Source organism: Pipra filicauda, unplaced genomic scaffold, assembly GCF_003945595.2.
Source record: "Pipra filicauda isolate LSUMZ 115617 unplaced genomic scaffold, ASM394559v2 scaffold89_size2521313_pilon, whole genome shotgun sequence".
NCBI lineage: Eukaryota > Metazoa > Chordata > Aves > Passeriformes > Pipridae > Pipra > Pipra filicauda.
The window spans coordinates 1,366,846-1,381,918 of record NW_024105086.1 but is presented as its reverse complement, the minus strand read 5'-3'; the positions used below and the strand labels follow the sequence as shown (position 1 = coordinate 1,381,918).

At 48.8% G+C, this 15,073-nt stretch overlaps 1 protein-coding gene across 4 annotated transcripts in view; it reads right to left on the bottom strand.

Moving 5' to 3' along the window:
• ACSL6 (acyl-CoA synthetase long chain family member 6) overlaps nt 1-8,439 on the bottom strand; it is a 50,680-nt gene extending 42,241 nt beyond the window's left edge. For 2 of the 4 annotated variants that reach the window (XM_027747713.2, XM_027747716.2), the window contains exon 1: nt 8,034-8,134. In XM_027747713.2, coding sequence (XP_027603514.1) covers nt 8,034-8,082 — 49 coding nt within the window. In that variant the 5' untranslated portion in view covers nt 8,083-8,134. Of the gene's footprint in view, nt 1-8,033; nt 8,135-8,371 lie in introns of those variants that run through there. The other 2 variants (XM_027747715.2, XM_027747717.2) reach the window with 2 other exon arrangements.
• Between the last annotated feature and the right edge of the window lie 6,634 nt (nt 8,440-15,073).

The following is a 15,073-nucleotide window of genomic DNA, read 5'->3' as shown; positions in this document are numbered from 1 at the left end:
CAGTTCCCCTGGCAGCCAGGGCCTGGCACTGTGCTGGGAAATGAGGGAAAAGGGGGGTTTGGCATCATCCCATGGAGGGCTTTTGAGAAATCTGTGGTTGGGCTGTGATTTGAGATGTCCTTAAATATTCCAAGTTAAATACTTCGCTGAAACCTTTCTTCTCCTGACAGTAATAACAGGCGGTTACATTGTTTGAATGTTTTTAAACACTCGGTTTATGTTTCAGGATCTTTCTTGTTGCTTCGGGGTTTTTTATTTATTTTGCTAACTAAAGCAGCAATTAGGTTATTTGTATTTTTGTTTCTAGGCAGTTGCCCTGTCTGATTCCACACCCTGGGGCACCCTGTACCTTTCTGTGCCTGACACTGCTGTAACTTGCTTCTGCTCTCCTGTTTCCACATGTGTTTTCAAGTCCCCATGAAGTCCCTGCTAAATTTTGCAAACTCTCTCCGATTCTATGGCTGCACACAAGCAAATTTTCAGTTCAGAGGTATATGGCACCTTTTTGCTGCCTTCTGTCAGGGCTTCCCCCATCTCCAGCCTCTTTCCCCATCCCTGCTGCAAAAAACCCCTTTAAATCCCCTTCTCTGGATGTTTTAAGCCGTGTCTCTCCAAGAAGCTGGAGCAAGGTTCCAAAGGGTTAAGGTGGGGGAGGCCCCCAGACAGCCCATTCTTCAGTCTCAATGACCCAGAGCTTTTGCCTTTTCAAATGTATTTAACCAAATAAGTGAATAGAGGATATGCAAATGCCTTTTCGGAAAGGAAACACAGCCCTGAATTGTTGTTGGCAGGTCAGAGCATCACACCACCCTCAGCAGCCTCTCAGCTGCGGGGGATGCAGGGCCAGAGGAGGAGGCACAAAAAACCCTTTTCAGGCAGAATAAAACCAGGACTCGGGTATTCCGAGGGGGCAGAGGGAGGAGGTCACTGGGGGGCTCCCCCGGCACCTCAAAAGCCCGGCTGGTTCCCCATGAGGGTGGGGAGGCCCTGGCACAGGGTGCCCAGAGAAGCTGTGGCTGCCCCTGGATCCCTGGAAGTGTCCAAGGCCAGGGTGGACGGGACTTGGAGCAGCCTGGGCTAGTGGAAGGTGTCCCTTCCCTGTGGAAGCACGAGCAGAGTGTGCGAGGGAGAAAAAGTGAAGGAGGGTTCCAGGGACATCAGGGCTCTGGCACACCTTGGGTGACCTTTCACAAGCTGGTGCTCACAGGCTGCTCACAAGCTGCTCTTGGCTCCAAGAAGTTATTTGGACATTTTGCAGAAGAAAAGATAATTCTGAATGAGATCACCTGGAGTTACGGAGAATTGTTTTACCTAAAACTGAACTGTATTAGAAATACTAAATAAAGTATATTTAACGTTTCAAGAGGATTCTAATATATTTGTTTTTTTTTTCCCCCCATCATTGCAAAGGATCTTGAAGCAAACTCTAAATAAAGTTCTCTCCACTTTTTATATCTGAATACTGTTCTCTGCAGAAAAGACATTTAAATCTACATAATTCACATCTTCTGTAATTTCAGTGCAAGCTTGGCTTAGATCACTTCCAACTCACTTCAGTCAACAGCAGAACGATTGGCTCTTTTTCTAGATACTTTCTCAAAGAGGATAAAAAAAAAGTAAATTAAATCAGTTTAGCAACCTCAGTGCTCGTTCCTGTGCCGACCAGCTCGTACTTGTCCCAGCTCAGCAAACCCCTCTGTGCTTTCCCTGCTGTGGCCCTTGGCCGGGGCCATCTCACAGTGACTGGGACACCCGGTGGTCACAGCAGTGTCTGTGTGGCTCACGAAGCTGGTTTTGGGGATTTGGCAGCCCTGAGAAAGCAGCTGCCTGTTGCTCTGCAGGCAGAGGGGAGGGTGGCTCTGACCTTGCCGTGAGGAGCCGTGTGTGGGTCCTTCCCTGAAGAGGCTGTTCCAGGGTCCCCGTCCCCCCTGGGCACCATCACAGCCCCCACGGGTGGGCACAGCCCGGGGGCTGCTCTACCTTGGGCATGGGGGCAACTCAGCCTCAATTGCTTAGTGTCTGATGGGTGAAGGAAAGGTCTTCTCAGCCCCTTTGGTTCTTGGCCTTGAACAAGCACAGTGGTTGCCCAGGAAGGGGAGGCTGTGCAGCTTCTCATTCCATGGCAGGTCAAGGAGCAGCCCAAAGCAAGCCAGGGTGCCTTCTGCACCCACCCAGGCACTGCCTGTGCTCTCCACAGCAGGAAAACCCACCCTTTCCAAAGGCCAAAGCTGCCAGCCTGAAGAGAGGGCACAACCCCAGGAGCAGACAGGACGGGGGCAGAGCTATGCCACGTGGGAAACTGTCCCAGAGAGGAGGCTGTGCCCAAGATCTGAGGTGAAAACACGGGGGAAAAACAAATAGGTTGGCTGAGACATGGTGCTAGCACACAAATAAGCAGGATCTGGATTAGTCATAAGCAAATCTGAGCGGTAACTTGGAAGACTTTGAAGATAAAGTTTCTAGAACAACTTTCCCAAGTGGAAGTATATTTACAGCAGGGAGAGTTACACTTCTGGGGAAGGGCCAGCTGAGGTGACACCACACACCAGGGCCCTGCCACTGCAGCACTTGTACTCCTGGACCCAAAGATGCACCTCAGAAATCACAGAATCATAGAATCATTATGGTTGGAAAAGCCCTTGAAGATCATCAGTTCCAACCGTTAATCCAGCACTGCCAAGATCACCATTAAACCATGTCCCCAAGTGCCACATCCACCTGTTTTTTGAATACTTCCAGGGATGGCAACTCCAGTACTTCCCTGCACAACCTGTTCCAATGCCTGATCGCCCCTCCCATGAAGAAATTTTTCCCAATATCCACCCTAAACCTCCTCTGGCACAACAAAGTCACATTGCAGTGGCTGTGATCAGGCTGATAGCTTTGAAGCTTCTGTCCTTCATCTGTGGCCCAAGCACAACCTCAGGTGTCCAGGTGGAACATCCAGGTGTGGGGCTGGTGCCCTCCACCTTCCTGCCATCACCAAAACCCTCAGCAGCGAGAGCAGTGAAGGTTCTCTTGGAATTTGGCCACTAGAAGATAGGCTTTCACAGGTCCTCTGCCACAGACAACAGCAGACAAAAGACCCTTTGCTGGGCCTGGTGTTTTTCCAAATAACCCTGTACCTGGAATTGCTGCTCCTGGGCCAAGTGACACACCTGACCTCAGCAAGAAAAGCCACCTGAAAAACCCCAGGTACCTCTGGAGCCTCAAGGAGGCCAACTCCTCCTGCACTGATTTTGCAGTTCCTGTGCAGTGCTGACGTGGGGACTCCTCACTGCAGTTCACAGGTGGTGTTTCTGAGATTGTATCTACACCACCACAGCCACTCTGTGAGCAAATGGAAATGTGAGCTGCACTCTGCAACACCATGGCACACAGGCTTTTCCTCCCTGAGCTGGGGTTTTCCTAGTGAAATGGTGATTTCCACTGGATGATACACTTTTTTTTTTTTCTACAAGTGACACTTTCTTCCTGTGGTACAGAAAAAATGACTTGGACAAGGTGGTTGGATTTATCTTCCCGTGTTTCTGAGAGCAGAATATCCCACACAGCACAAAAGACAAAAAAGCCCCTTGTGTGGCTGACAGGGGAGTTTGAGGGACAGTGAGTGCTGAGCTGGGGTTTGTGGGGGAATCACTGCGGGGTCTTTCCAAAGCCTTGCCATGGACTCAGCCCACATTGAGCAGGGCTGCATTTTTACCTGTACTTTTCCAAAGCATCTGCTACACACTATAGCTACATGACTGCTTGTAAAAGCCCAGGCAGTGAGTGCAGGGTGGTGAAGCACAGCTGCAGCAGGGACCTGGGGACCAGCTCACCAGGGGCTGAACTGCCCCTGATGCTTTGAAACTCCTTCCTGACTGAAAATCCCTACTCATCTCAGTGTCTTCCTCTTTCTCACCACCAGCCACCACGCTTTCCATAGCACAGCCTCCAGCAGAATAGTAAAATATTTATAATTTTACCTATGTACAGAGCATGAGGGGAAAGCAGAACAAGGCAAAGCCTCCGGTCCCCTCCCTCCCCACCAGCCTCAGGTCACCTTGGAGGCTCTGTGACAATGTTTACAGTGCAAGGAGGATTTGACACAGTGAATGGCTTGTAGTCAATAAGTGCTGGTGGCACACAATAGCAATCAATCCAGCAAAACATTCACCTGTGTCTCACTGTATGGCATCAACATTCCATTCCTTGGAATTGCCAAAAAGGGTTTGCAAAGAATCTGCATCAGCACATCTGGGAAAAAAAGCCCCTGGAGAGCCAGGCATGGCTCACAGCAAACTGCAGGAGAGTGTGGAATGGAGCATGAGGGCTCCCACTGGGAATTCATGGATTTTACAGATACACTTTGAGCATATTTATCTATATTTTATAGCCACATGCTCCCTGTTGCACCTTTCTGCACTGCATTTGACTGGTGTCACAGGGTCAGAGGGTGTCTGGGTTCATGAGATCTGTAAGCCCTCCTGTTCAGAAGGGAGAAGAGGAGAGAGGATGAAGCAGTTTGGACACGGGTACCTTCTCCAGAGGGGACAAGGCCAAGCTGCAGGAGCCACTGTGGTGGCCCTTCCCCGAGCTGTCCCTGCTCCTGGCACCTGCAGCCCTGCGGGAACGGCAGCGGGGACAGATGGGTCCCCAGTGCCAAGGACCTGCAGGGCTTTGGCTTCACATGGTAGCACAAGAGACAGAAATAGCAACGATGGAAAAAAACCTCATTACTTGTATTGACCCATCCCCAAAGAACGTGTGCAGAGCACTTAAAATTTAAAAAAAATGTATTAGTAGATGTTTTTCTTTCCTGTTCATTTCTGATCAGAAGGAGGGGGATTGAGTTGTTTTGTTTGGGTCTGCATGAAGAAATAATCTGGCAAAGTCAAGAAAAAGGCCATGAGAAAGGAGCTGCCCTGGATGCCTGTGCCAGGCAACCAACTGTGTCACGTTACCCACCATCCCTTCATCTCACCCAGACTTGTCTCCAGTTACCTACGACACATCCACGTGCTGGTTGCTGTGCAGTGATGAAGGAAGATGCTGGTATTTCTCTCGAAGAGCTCTCAGAAATGTTCTCATGATGAAAGGTTTAAGCCCACTGGTGCTCTGCAGTGTTCAGTGACATCAAAACACCACCACTTATACCCTTAGTGATGTAATGTTGCATTTCTTTGTTCCTGGCTCGCTCCCAAGTCTGCTTTCCTATTTCCGTGGGTATGTTGTTAATTCAGTTTACCATCTGTCTTCAAAGCTTCTCTCCTCTTTTTATTACTTAATATATTTGTAATATCCATAGTAGCATGGAAACAAGAATCACATAAATGTCTAGATTAGTCCAGAGCAGCAGAGAAAAATTGCTATGTGCTGTCCCTGGGAGGGAGCAGGGAAATCCAAATACATCTACTCTTTCCTTTTGATGGTATCTAGCAACTGTTCAAGTGGAGCAGTAATAGAGGGATGGAGAATAAAAGCAACTAAATATACCTCCTCAAATACCATGGGCTTTGCCTCTCGTGCAGCAGCCGGTGCTCCACGGGCTGGGCTGAGCAGCCTTGGGCATCTGCTCTGCTTCATACACAGAGCACAGCAGGAAATGTCTTATCCAGAGACCTGAACTGGCATCACCAAGGACTCCTGTGCCACGGTGTGAGAGCCAGGATTGGGAGTGGGACTGCACAAGCTTGTTGTGACCCCAGATGACCCTCCTGCCCCCTTTGCAAACGCGCACTGAGAAATATTTGGAGGTGCACCGGTGCTGGTGGGAAGAGACACCGATGGCAGAATTCCTTTCTTGTGCCCCCACACATGGGTGCAGGTGCCCACTGGGCTCCAGCTGCTGCCAGGAGGCGAGAGAGCAAAGCCTCCTCTTCCTCACTGCAAGGCAGGACCGACAGGGTGGGCAGCTCAGGGTTGCAGGCACATGGAAGAGAAGAGCAGAGGAGTAAAAGTAGGAAAACCCAGAGATACAAAGGGTAAAGTGGAACCTTGTACTGCTTCAACTAAACCAGCAACGTGCAAATCCCTGGGGTAATTTGTTGTTAAATTTGTATTTTGTTTACTATATCACTCTCTGCATCCAACAGACCATCCAAGACTCCACATTAGGAAACAATTAGCTTTGTCTTTCAGTGACTTCTACCATTACTTCATCGAGGGGAATATTATAGACCTGTTCTCAACTTGTTAAAACCTTTCTAATGGTGCCAGAAATTGTATCAAAGAAGAATGCTGCACTGGGCTGTGGTGGCCAAAGAGCTCCTTATTCAGGAAATCAGCACAGCCACAGTGACTCCTTTGCAGCACAGAGCATTGTCTGATGGGACAGGGCCACCAGAAAACCAAAACCAGGCATGAGAGCAACAACCACTGCTCCAGGGCTGAGCAAGTGCCATGCTGCCAGGCCAGGCAGACCCACTGGGATCCATCTCCCAGAGATGACCTGTGTTGACAAACATTTTGGCTGCTGCTGAGGGTGCCACTGCAAAAGGCAATAACAGCACGTCTGTCTTCTAAGGGTACCTATCTTCTAGACAAAAACATTAGGCTAAAGTCATGTCCACACTAAAATAAAGAGAGCATGGCATTAAAAAGCCCTAAACATGGCATCAAAAACCTTGGCCCTTAGTCAGAGCCATACCTGGACAGACACACACTTTGGGAGAGCAAGATGCTCAGTGGAGAGGAGCTTGGACACAGCAGAGACACATTGAGATGTGAAGCACAGGAATCAATACCCCAGGGTGGATGTGGAGGCCTGAGGGCAGGAGCTCACACAGGAGACCTGTTCCCAGTGGGTCCTGTTCTCCTCCTGCTGTCATAAACAAGCCTGGTGTAGCCAGCAGTGTGCTTCAGAGCAGTCCCTGCGGCCTTGGGGCCCAAAATATTGTAACAAACACTTGCCCACAGCCTCCCAGCCACATGGTCCTTTCTGCTTCACCCATGTAACTCCCTGGGCCATATTTCACTGCATGAGTTTTGCTACAGTTTTGAAGCAGCTGATTCAAGCTGCTGATATAAGCAGCTGTAAGGCTACTGCCTTTAATGGGAGCCACAAGGATATTTTCAGAGGCAAAATTCAGGACAGCAATATTAGGTTCCTTTTTTTTTCCTCCTTTCTCCCCCAGAGTGAGAAAGGAGTGAGTGGTTTTTCATAACCAAAAAATAGCAAATAGACATGAACATAAATAATTACGATATTTTCCATTATCAACACTCTCCCTCAGATTATTTACCTAATTATGCTAAGATGTTGTCTTTTAAAATGATTTCCCCTTTTGAAAGTCTGCCTGTCTAGAGGGAAGCTCTTTTAAAGATAAAGAGGGAAATAGCACAGACGTTGAACGTTACCTTTCCTTAGGAAAGACACTTCGCACAGATTCAAAGGACCCGATTTCACATTGGCACAGCAGATCAATTCAACCTGAACCTTTAAATACCTTACAGAGATCCTCCTATTATTTCGGACTTGCAAGAATTTCCTAATGCGGACACACTTGGAATCGTCACCGCCTGCCCACAAAACAATGGGATCCAGCATCACACTCTGCCCAGCAGCTCTACCGCACACACCCCCCTCCGAGCGCGCTGCCCTAATTCACACACCCGCTACAGACAAAGTGCCCCGACAAATTTACCGGAGACGCACCGACAGAATAAACCGGCAAGAGGGTTTGAGAGAAATTATGTAATGCGGCCGCCGAGCTGCCCGCAGCGCTGCCATAGCGGCTCGTGGTGCCGGCTCTCCACCGCTCGCATCCCGCAGAGCATCATCCCATCCCATCCCATCCCCTCCCCACGGCACAGCGCCGCTCCCGCCTGCCTCTTCCCTTCAAAGCGCTTGGAATACCCTTTATCCCGGAGCCGGGAGGGCGATGGGGAGGCGGATCGCGGGCCCAGAGGCCGTTCCGAAGGGTTCGGGCCGGTATCACCGCGCCGGGGCGGGGAGCGGGTCCCCGCCCGCTGCGGGGAAAGGAGCCGGGAAACGCGGAGCGGGGAGGGGACAAAGCCCCGGTGCCGAGGCGGTTCGGGGGAGCACTCACCCAGCAGCAGGCAGCCGGAGCCCGCGGAGCCCAGGAGCGGGGCGAGCATCCCTGCGGCGCGGCCCCTCCGCCCCGCTCCGCGCACTGCGGCGCGCACTGCGCACCCCGCCGGCCGGCCCGCCGGGCCCCGCACGCTCCCCGCCGCTCCCCCGGCGGAGGGCGGTGTTTTTAGCAGCCCTCCTCCTCTCCCCATCCCTGCCGAGCCCTCCAAATCCCTCTTAAAAGGGGCGATGCTGCCGGTGGCGCACGGTGCTCGTCAGAGCATCCCTGTCCCCTCGGACCCACGGGCGGCGGCGGGAGCAGACAGGGAGGGAGGGAGGCGAGCGGGGTAAACTTACTCCCTTTTGGTTGTTATTTTCGCTTGGGCCGACGAAATCGCCGCTGAGCGCTGACCTGCACAGCAGCGGTACTTAAGACCATCAGAGATGCTGAAACAATCACAGCTTCATCAGCAGAGGCAGCTCGGCATTGGTTCGACATGTCTCACCATCATACACTCAGTGGCTACTTAAAAAAAAAAAAAAAAAAAAAGGGCCGGCAAACTGTGCCTGTGATACTAAATAGGTGGGGAGAAGAGTCAATTTGTGTTCCTGACGATTCTGTCTGTCCCTGAAGCTGGTTGTAGGAAAACTAATCTCCAACTCCATGGTACATGAGGGGCTTTGCAAAAAAAGACTTTTAAAGAGCTGCACCAGTGGTGAGAGCACGTCTTGCATCCCTCTGGGAATCTCAGTGCCAGTGGGGTAAACAGGACAGGAGTGCCAAGGGGGGGAAGAGATGCTGTCTTTTTATTCAGCCTTTTGAGTGACTAACATGGCAGGTCTGCACAGCAGGCACTTCTGCCTGCTCCAGGCTCTGATATGCAGCTGTTTAACTCTTGGCGAACGTGGGCCAGATATACCAATAAAATTCCCTGCTTGTACCAGGAATTAGCACTAGCTGGGGTATGGTTACAGTGGTGCAGGGCACACATTTCCTTTGGAGATAAAAAGCTTTTGGTTTTCTTAAAGGCGAGAATGAAGCGGACGGAAATAAAGAATTTCCATTCCATGACAAACATTTTTCACCATGTAGTTTCCTTCTGATTCAACACGAGGACTTGAACTTCCCTGTGTATAGAAGCCCAGCAGCTGATGAAACCTGATGCAATTTGTGTTAGTGTCACCACTGCACACTCCTGAAAGCTGTTATAAAATTGCCACATCCATTTTACTCAAGGGCTATTTGGCTTCCAAGATTCGTAGTCAAGGCAGAAAACCATCATCAACCACACTAACAAGCGAGCTGGGAAACAAAGAGAACTGTATCTGATTCCTCAGGCTGCAGTCCTCACAGTAAATGCCTCTAAAGCAATTGGGACTTCAGCCACACCTTCAAGGGTCAAAGAAAATATAACAGCTATAAAATAGGACTTGGCAAAATCATATCTACAGCAATCTATTTTGCTTAAGAGTAAAATAGATTATAGATTAAATACTGCACAATCTATTTTACTTAAGAGCATTTGTAGCCTATTCCTAAGGCCTTCTTTTTTTTGAGAAGGAAAAAAGTCTCCACACCGGGTTTTATTTGCCTCCCTGCAGCAAATTTTTTGTTGCAAGGTTGTTAGCATGTCTCATCTTCTTCAGGCTACCCAGATCCTACTGTTCCTGTGTCGAAGCAAGTCCAGACTTCTCCCTGAACCACCAGTTCTGTTTCCTGAGCCCTGTTCCTGAGACTCCTGGAAGCCTCTGTTAGCTAGAAATGACAATACTGCAGCTAACAGATAGAACAAAACAAGTTGTCCTAGAGATATTCAAGACCAGGTTGGACAGGGCTCTGGGCAGTTGAAGGTGTCCCTGCTCACAGCAGAGGGGTTGTACTATATGACATTTAAGGTCTCTTCCAACCAAACCGTTCTGTGATTTGGGATCTCTTGATCTTTCAGGAGATGGAGCTTTTCAAATAACGCTTCCTTAGGGAAGGTGAAGGACCAGTAGAAACTGGCTGAAGAGTACCAGCTCCCAGAACTCCACTAAACGGGTTTACAACAAACAGATTTGCACAAACAGTTGCACAGTGAGTCCTGAAAACACCTTTTCCCCATCTAACATAGGAGTGAAGATCATTGGCACAACAAATCCCCCTGGACCTCCATGCCCTTGCTCTGGGGAGCCACAAGGTGTCTGCCTATGCTCTGCAAAGCAGAGCTTTCCTGACCTCAGCAGCTCCTGCAGCAGCTCCTCCAAGCTCTATGCACATTAAAAGACAAGTGACTTCCTGTGTTTCACCACAAACTTCCTGCCTCTCTGCAAAGTTCTCATAAAGCTTTCTCTAACTCTTGACTTTAAAACCTCTGCTAGCTTTCTGCTTCTCTGTACACTGGAGCCCGAGGCAAGCTTGGCCCAACTGACCATCAAAAGGCCAGCCACTGTTTTCTGAAGTTCTCCACTCCTCAACAGCAGCCAGTTTAAGTGCTTTCACCTCCTGCCATAATAGTGATGGAGATCCTGCCTTTGGAAGTGTCACAGTGACACACACCTGTCATCATGACATTTTCCATGATAAGAAACCACCCAGAATTTTATGATTCGCAGACGTGCCCCCAGCCACTCTGACACCACAGAGCTCTCCCTCCTGCAGAGGACACCAAGAATTCAGCCACCAAGAAATTTAAGCCACAGACCAGCAGTGATCTTCCTAATAGAGCAGAGGACAACCTCAGGAAAAAATGGCTAAGGAATCTAAGCTTCTGCCTCTCTAAACTCTGTTAAGTTTTCCAATTCACCCCAAGACCTGTTACTGCCAGAACCCTCCTTCTGTGTTGCATCACAGCCTGGGCTGGGTTATACAGAACATGTGCTGGAGCACCTCCCTGTGAATACACAGAGTGGCTCCTACTTGCTCTCACAATTAGATACAATAACATTGGCCTAGCAGGGAAGAAATCAGTTTACTTCTTGCTTGAATACACTTATGTGTCTATTCAGCAATCCAATATAGTCTGTTTGTCCCAAGTAACACTAATATAAAAAAAAACCTTCAGAAGTTCTCCATTCTGTTAAATATTTTTAAGAGCATATGCAATATATTTCAAGCTGTGACTTGCCTGATTTTTATTGCAGATTTTTCAGTCTCTCCTCATTCCCAACCAGCTGGTAAATAGTTACTATGGCAGCACCTAATGCAGAGTGACTCAGCACTCCCCCACGTTTCAGTAGCAGCTCTGTCTGCCCTTCTGGTTTCTTATGATAACCTTGTCTTCTCTTTATTGTTTCATTGCAGAATTATGATGTTTAAAAGATAATTCTTCCCTTGTGAAATTCAGCATTTATGGATGGAATCAATGCAAGGATCTGCTAAATAAAGATCGTACCTATTCAGGATGCTATTTCAGCTTTCCTTTTGTGTTGATCACAAAGATGTTTGAACTGTTTCCATCATCTCTCAGTGTTTCTTTGGAGCTTTACATTACCCACTGCCAGGTGAGCTCGTCTCAGATCAAACCACAGCAGCCCAGCTCCAGTTTGACTGGAGTTTGACAGTCTGTTTGACTGTGAGAGGAAGCCCCTCTTCCCTTTGTTGTTGTTCAAAGCTCCCTGCTTTCTGTACCAGGGCAGGCACACTTTTTTTTTATTTTTAATTTACACCTCAAGTTTTCTTCTTTGTCCTTTCTTTGCATTTCAGTTGAACCCAGAGGTGACTGGTCAACCAGTTCTCATTGTTACTGGCAGCAGAGAGAAGCCACAGACCTTTATATCCGTGCCTTAAAGCAAGTTATGGAGAAAAGGAATCATAGAATAGTTTGGGTTGGAAGGGACCATAAAGATCATCCAGTCCCACCCCATGCCATGGGCAGGGACACCTGCCACTAGCCCAGGTTGCTCCAAAACCCTTCCAACCTGGCCTTGGACACTTCCAGAGATGGGGCAGCCACAGCTTCTCTGGGCAACCTGTGCCAGGGCCTCCCCACCCTCACTGGGAACAATTTCATCCTAATATTCAGTCTAATTCTGCTCTCCTTCAATTTGAAGCCTGAGGGACACCACTCAGCACTGACATCAAGCTGTTGACCACAACTCTTCGAGTGTGACCATCCAGCCAGTTCCTTGTACACTGCAGTTTGTTGAGTATAAGAGCATGAAAAGGTTTTGGCAAGTTATCAGCTTAGAAATAATTCTTTCTGACAAGAGTGGAACCTTCAAAGCCTGTGGTTTCCCATCTCATGCTTGGATTTCCCCAGAGCTAGAAGGGTGTGAACTCTCTCATCATGGCTTTTCCTGCAGTTGAGGTAATTGTTTAATGTGTATTGTGACATTCTGGAAGAAAGTGAGTCTAAATTGGCTGGTTGGGGATCTCAGCTGAGCTAATTTCTTAACTTTAACTTTCTAAAATTTTAGCTGACAGATTTACAACGAACAATATATAGCAAGTATCTGTGGGAAGGGTCAAGGTACTTTTCCAGTGCACTTCATGAACATTAAGGTAGTTTTTTTTATACCCAGAATGCAAAAACACGCCTGAGGAAGAATATTTTTCTGCCGAGCTCCCCAGGTTTCTTTCACTTTTCTTTCAGCTATTCCGAGCCCTCCCAGTCCTGACATCCCACGGGAAGCTCGAGGCCCTTCCCCCGGGTGAGGACCCGGTCGGGTGTTTCCAGAGGGCAGGTGAGGAGATCGCGGCCGGTCCCCGCGGGGCAGGGACGCCTCCAGCACCACGGACAGCGGCACCACGGTAATTACCGCCCTTAATTAACGAACCCCTTCTGTGGCCCATTAAGTCACTGACGGCTGTGATGGGCTCCCTGCTGCGTTCTGTATTAGCACCAATATCAGAGATAGCAACATGATTAATGTGTTACCCCAGAAGTTGCAGTTGTTCCTTCCCCGCCTTCTGCTTCAGCACCAACCTCTTCTTTGGCCATTTTATTTTTTTCTGCCTGTGGAAGAGAAGATAATTAAATCCATCTTGCACTTCGAACCACAGAATCCTTTAAGTTGGTAAACACCTCTAAGATGAAGCCCACCACTAAACCATGTCCCCAAGTGCCACATCAACACATCTTTTAAATCCCTGCAGGGATGGTGACTCCACCACTGCCCTGGCAGCCTGTGTCAGTGCCTGACCACAGTTCGGGGAGGAAATTTTCCCTAATATCCAGTCTAAGCCTCCCGTGGTGCAACTTGAGGACATTTCCTCTTATCCTGATGCTTATTCTGTGGGAGAAGAGACCAGCTTCTCCTGGCTCTAATCTCCCTTCAGGGAGTTGTAGACTGAGAAGGTCCCCTCTGAACCACCTTTTGTCCAGGCTGAGCCCCCCCAGCTGCTCCTCAGACATTCCAATGGTCATCTCAGAGATGAGATGAGGCCTGGAGGCAGCATGCATGTTCAGGATGAGCAGAGGATTTGCTTACCAGGGGACAGCACACAGGTCAGTGTTCCCTGGCAGCCCAAACCAGGATGAAGAGGTAGAACTGCCATTACAATAAATCTATTTTGCATCTCATAGCCAAGGGAATAGTTCAAATTGCTGCTGAAAGCTACACAAACACGCTGCATGGTGGCAGCTCTTCATACCTGCCTGACTTTGAAGATTTAGAGAAACAGATTTTGGCTAAATGAAGAGGCAAAATCAACCCTTTGAGGTTCAAGAAAAACATTCCCTCAAGCCAATAGAAACGACTACTTCTTCTGACCACTACAAAGTTGCCTAAAGCAACTTCCCAGCTCTTGTAGTATTCCCATCAGCTGGCAGAGCCCTGTGATTTGCCAGCAGCTCTCATTTCAACTGTGTTTCCATCTGTCTGATCTTACCTTACAAGTGCACAGCTACAGTCAGGGTGCAGGGAGGGCTGACAGCTCCCTAAGGGGAGCCAGGAGGGAAGCACAATAACACACCTCCCAGCCAGGGCACAGACCCATGGGATCCAAGCACAGCCAAGCAGGACATGCCTCAGGGTGGACAGTGGGGTCAGGCAGGACCCCAGAGCAGTGGTTACCTGTGGGGGTGAGGCTGCTCCAAGGTCAGGAAGTCAATCCACAGGTCGGGGCCCAAGTCACAGAACCTGCTGAGCTGGAAGGGACCCACAAGGATCACAGAGTCCAACCCCCAGCACTGTACAGGACCATCCCAAGAGTCACATCCTGTGTCCTAGAGGATCATCCCAATGTTCCCCGAGGTCAGGCAGCCTTGGGGCTGTGCCCAGTCAATGAGCCCCACGGCCAAGCCCAGGCATGGCTGTGACTGAGCTGGAGATCAGCATTCCTGCATTATAGGGCAGGAGGGAAGGCCTCTGGGACTGGGCTTAAATAGTCTCCTGTGCCCATAGGAAGGGTGTGGCAGGAGCCCAGGTGAGGCTGGTCAGGACCATCAAAGCCTGTTAGAGCCCTCAGGACTCTGACAGCTAAAACCTTCCTGCTGCAGGGGCTGTCTCAATGTTTATCTCCCACGTGATTGTGTAATAGCACTAATGAACTGTCTTTGTTAAACTTTCACAGTAAATACATTTCATTTGGTAAATGCATATATACACACAAACACAGAAATTACACTGAAATTATAACTTTTTGACTCTGAAGCAATTTACCCAATGCAAATTTTAATATGTCCCATTAATTTAATGAAATTTAACCTAAGCATGACTGTCAGTTGAGATCAATGGCTTTAGTGCCAAAACTCTTCCTGGCTATGAGGAAAAGGCTGGAGACAAAACCTTCACTTAACTGTTGACAGGAAAAATCATTTGATTGACTCTGAAAAAACTAGGAAAACCACAATATTTCAGTTTGGGGATACAAAAATACCAACAAGCATTAAAGTAGAAATGGTATAATGACCTAGTTTGTTCTTTTGGTTTCTGTTTACAGCCATTCATCACCATGAACTCTCTGAACTGCTTCTGGATGGGTTAAGCCAGGAGAGCGCTGGTGCCAGTGCTGCTCTGATGCTGCCCCAGTGAGTTTCCAGCTGCAAACACAAAGAAAGAGAGATTTTTTGAGAAAAAAACAAATCCCAGACCCACTCTTCCTTTGTTACAGCAAGAAAGGAGAAAACAAGTAGT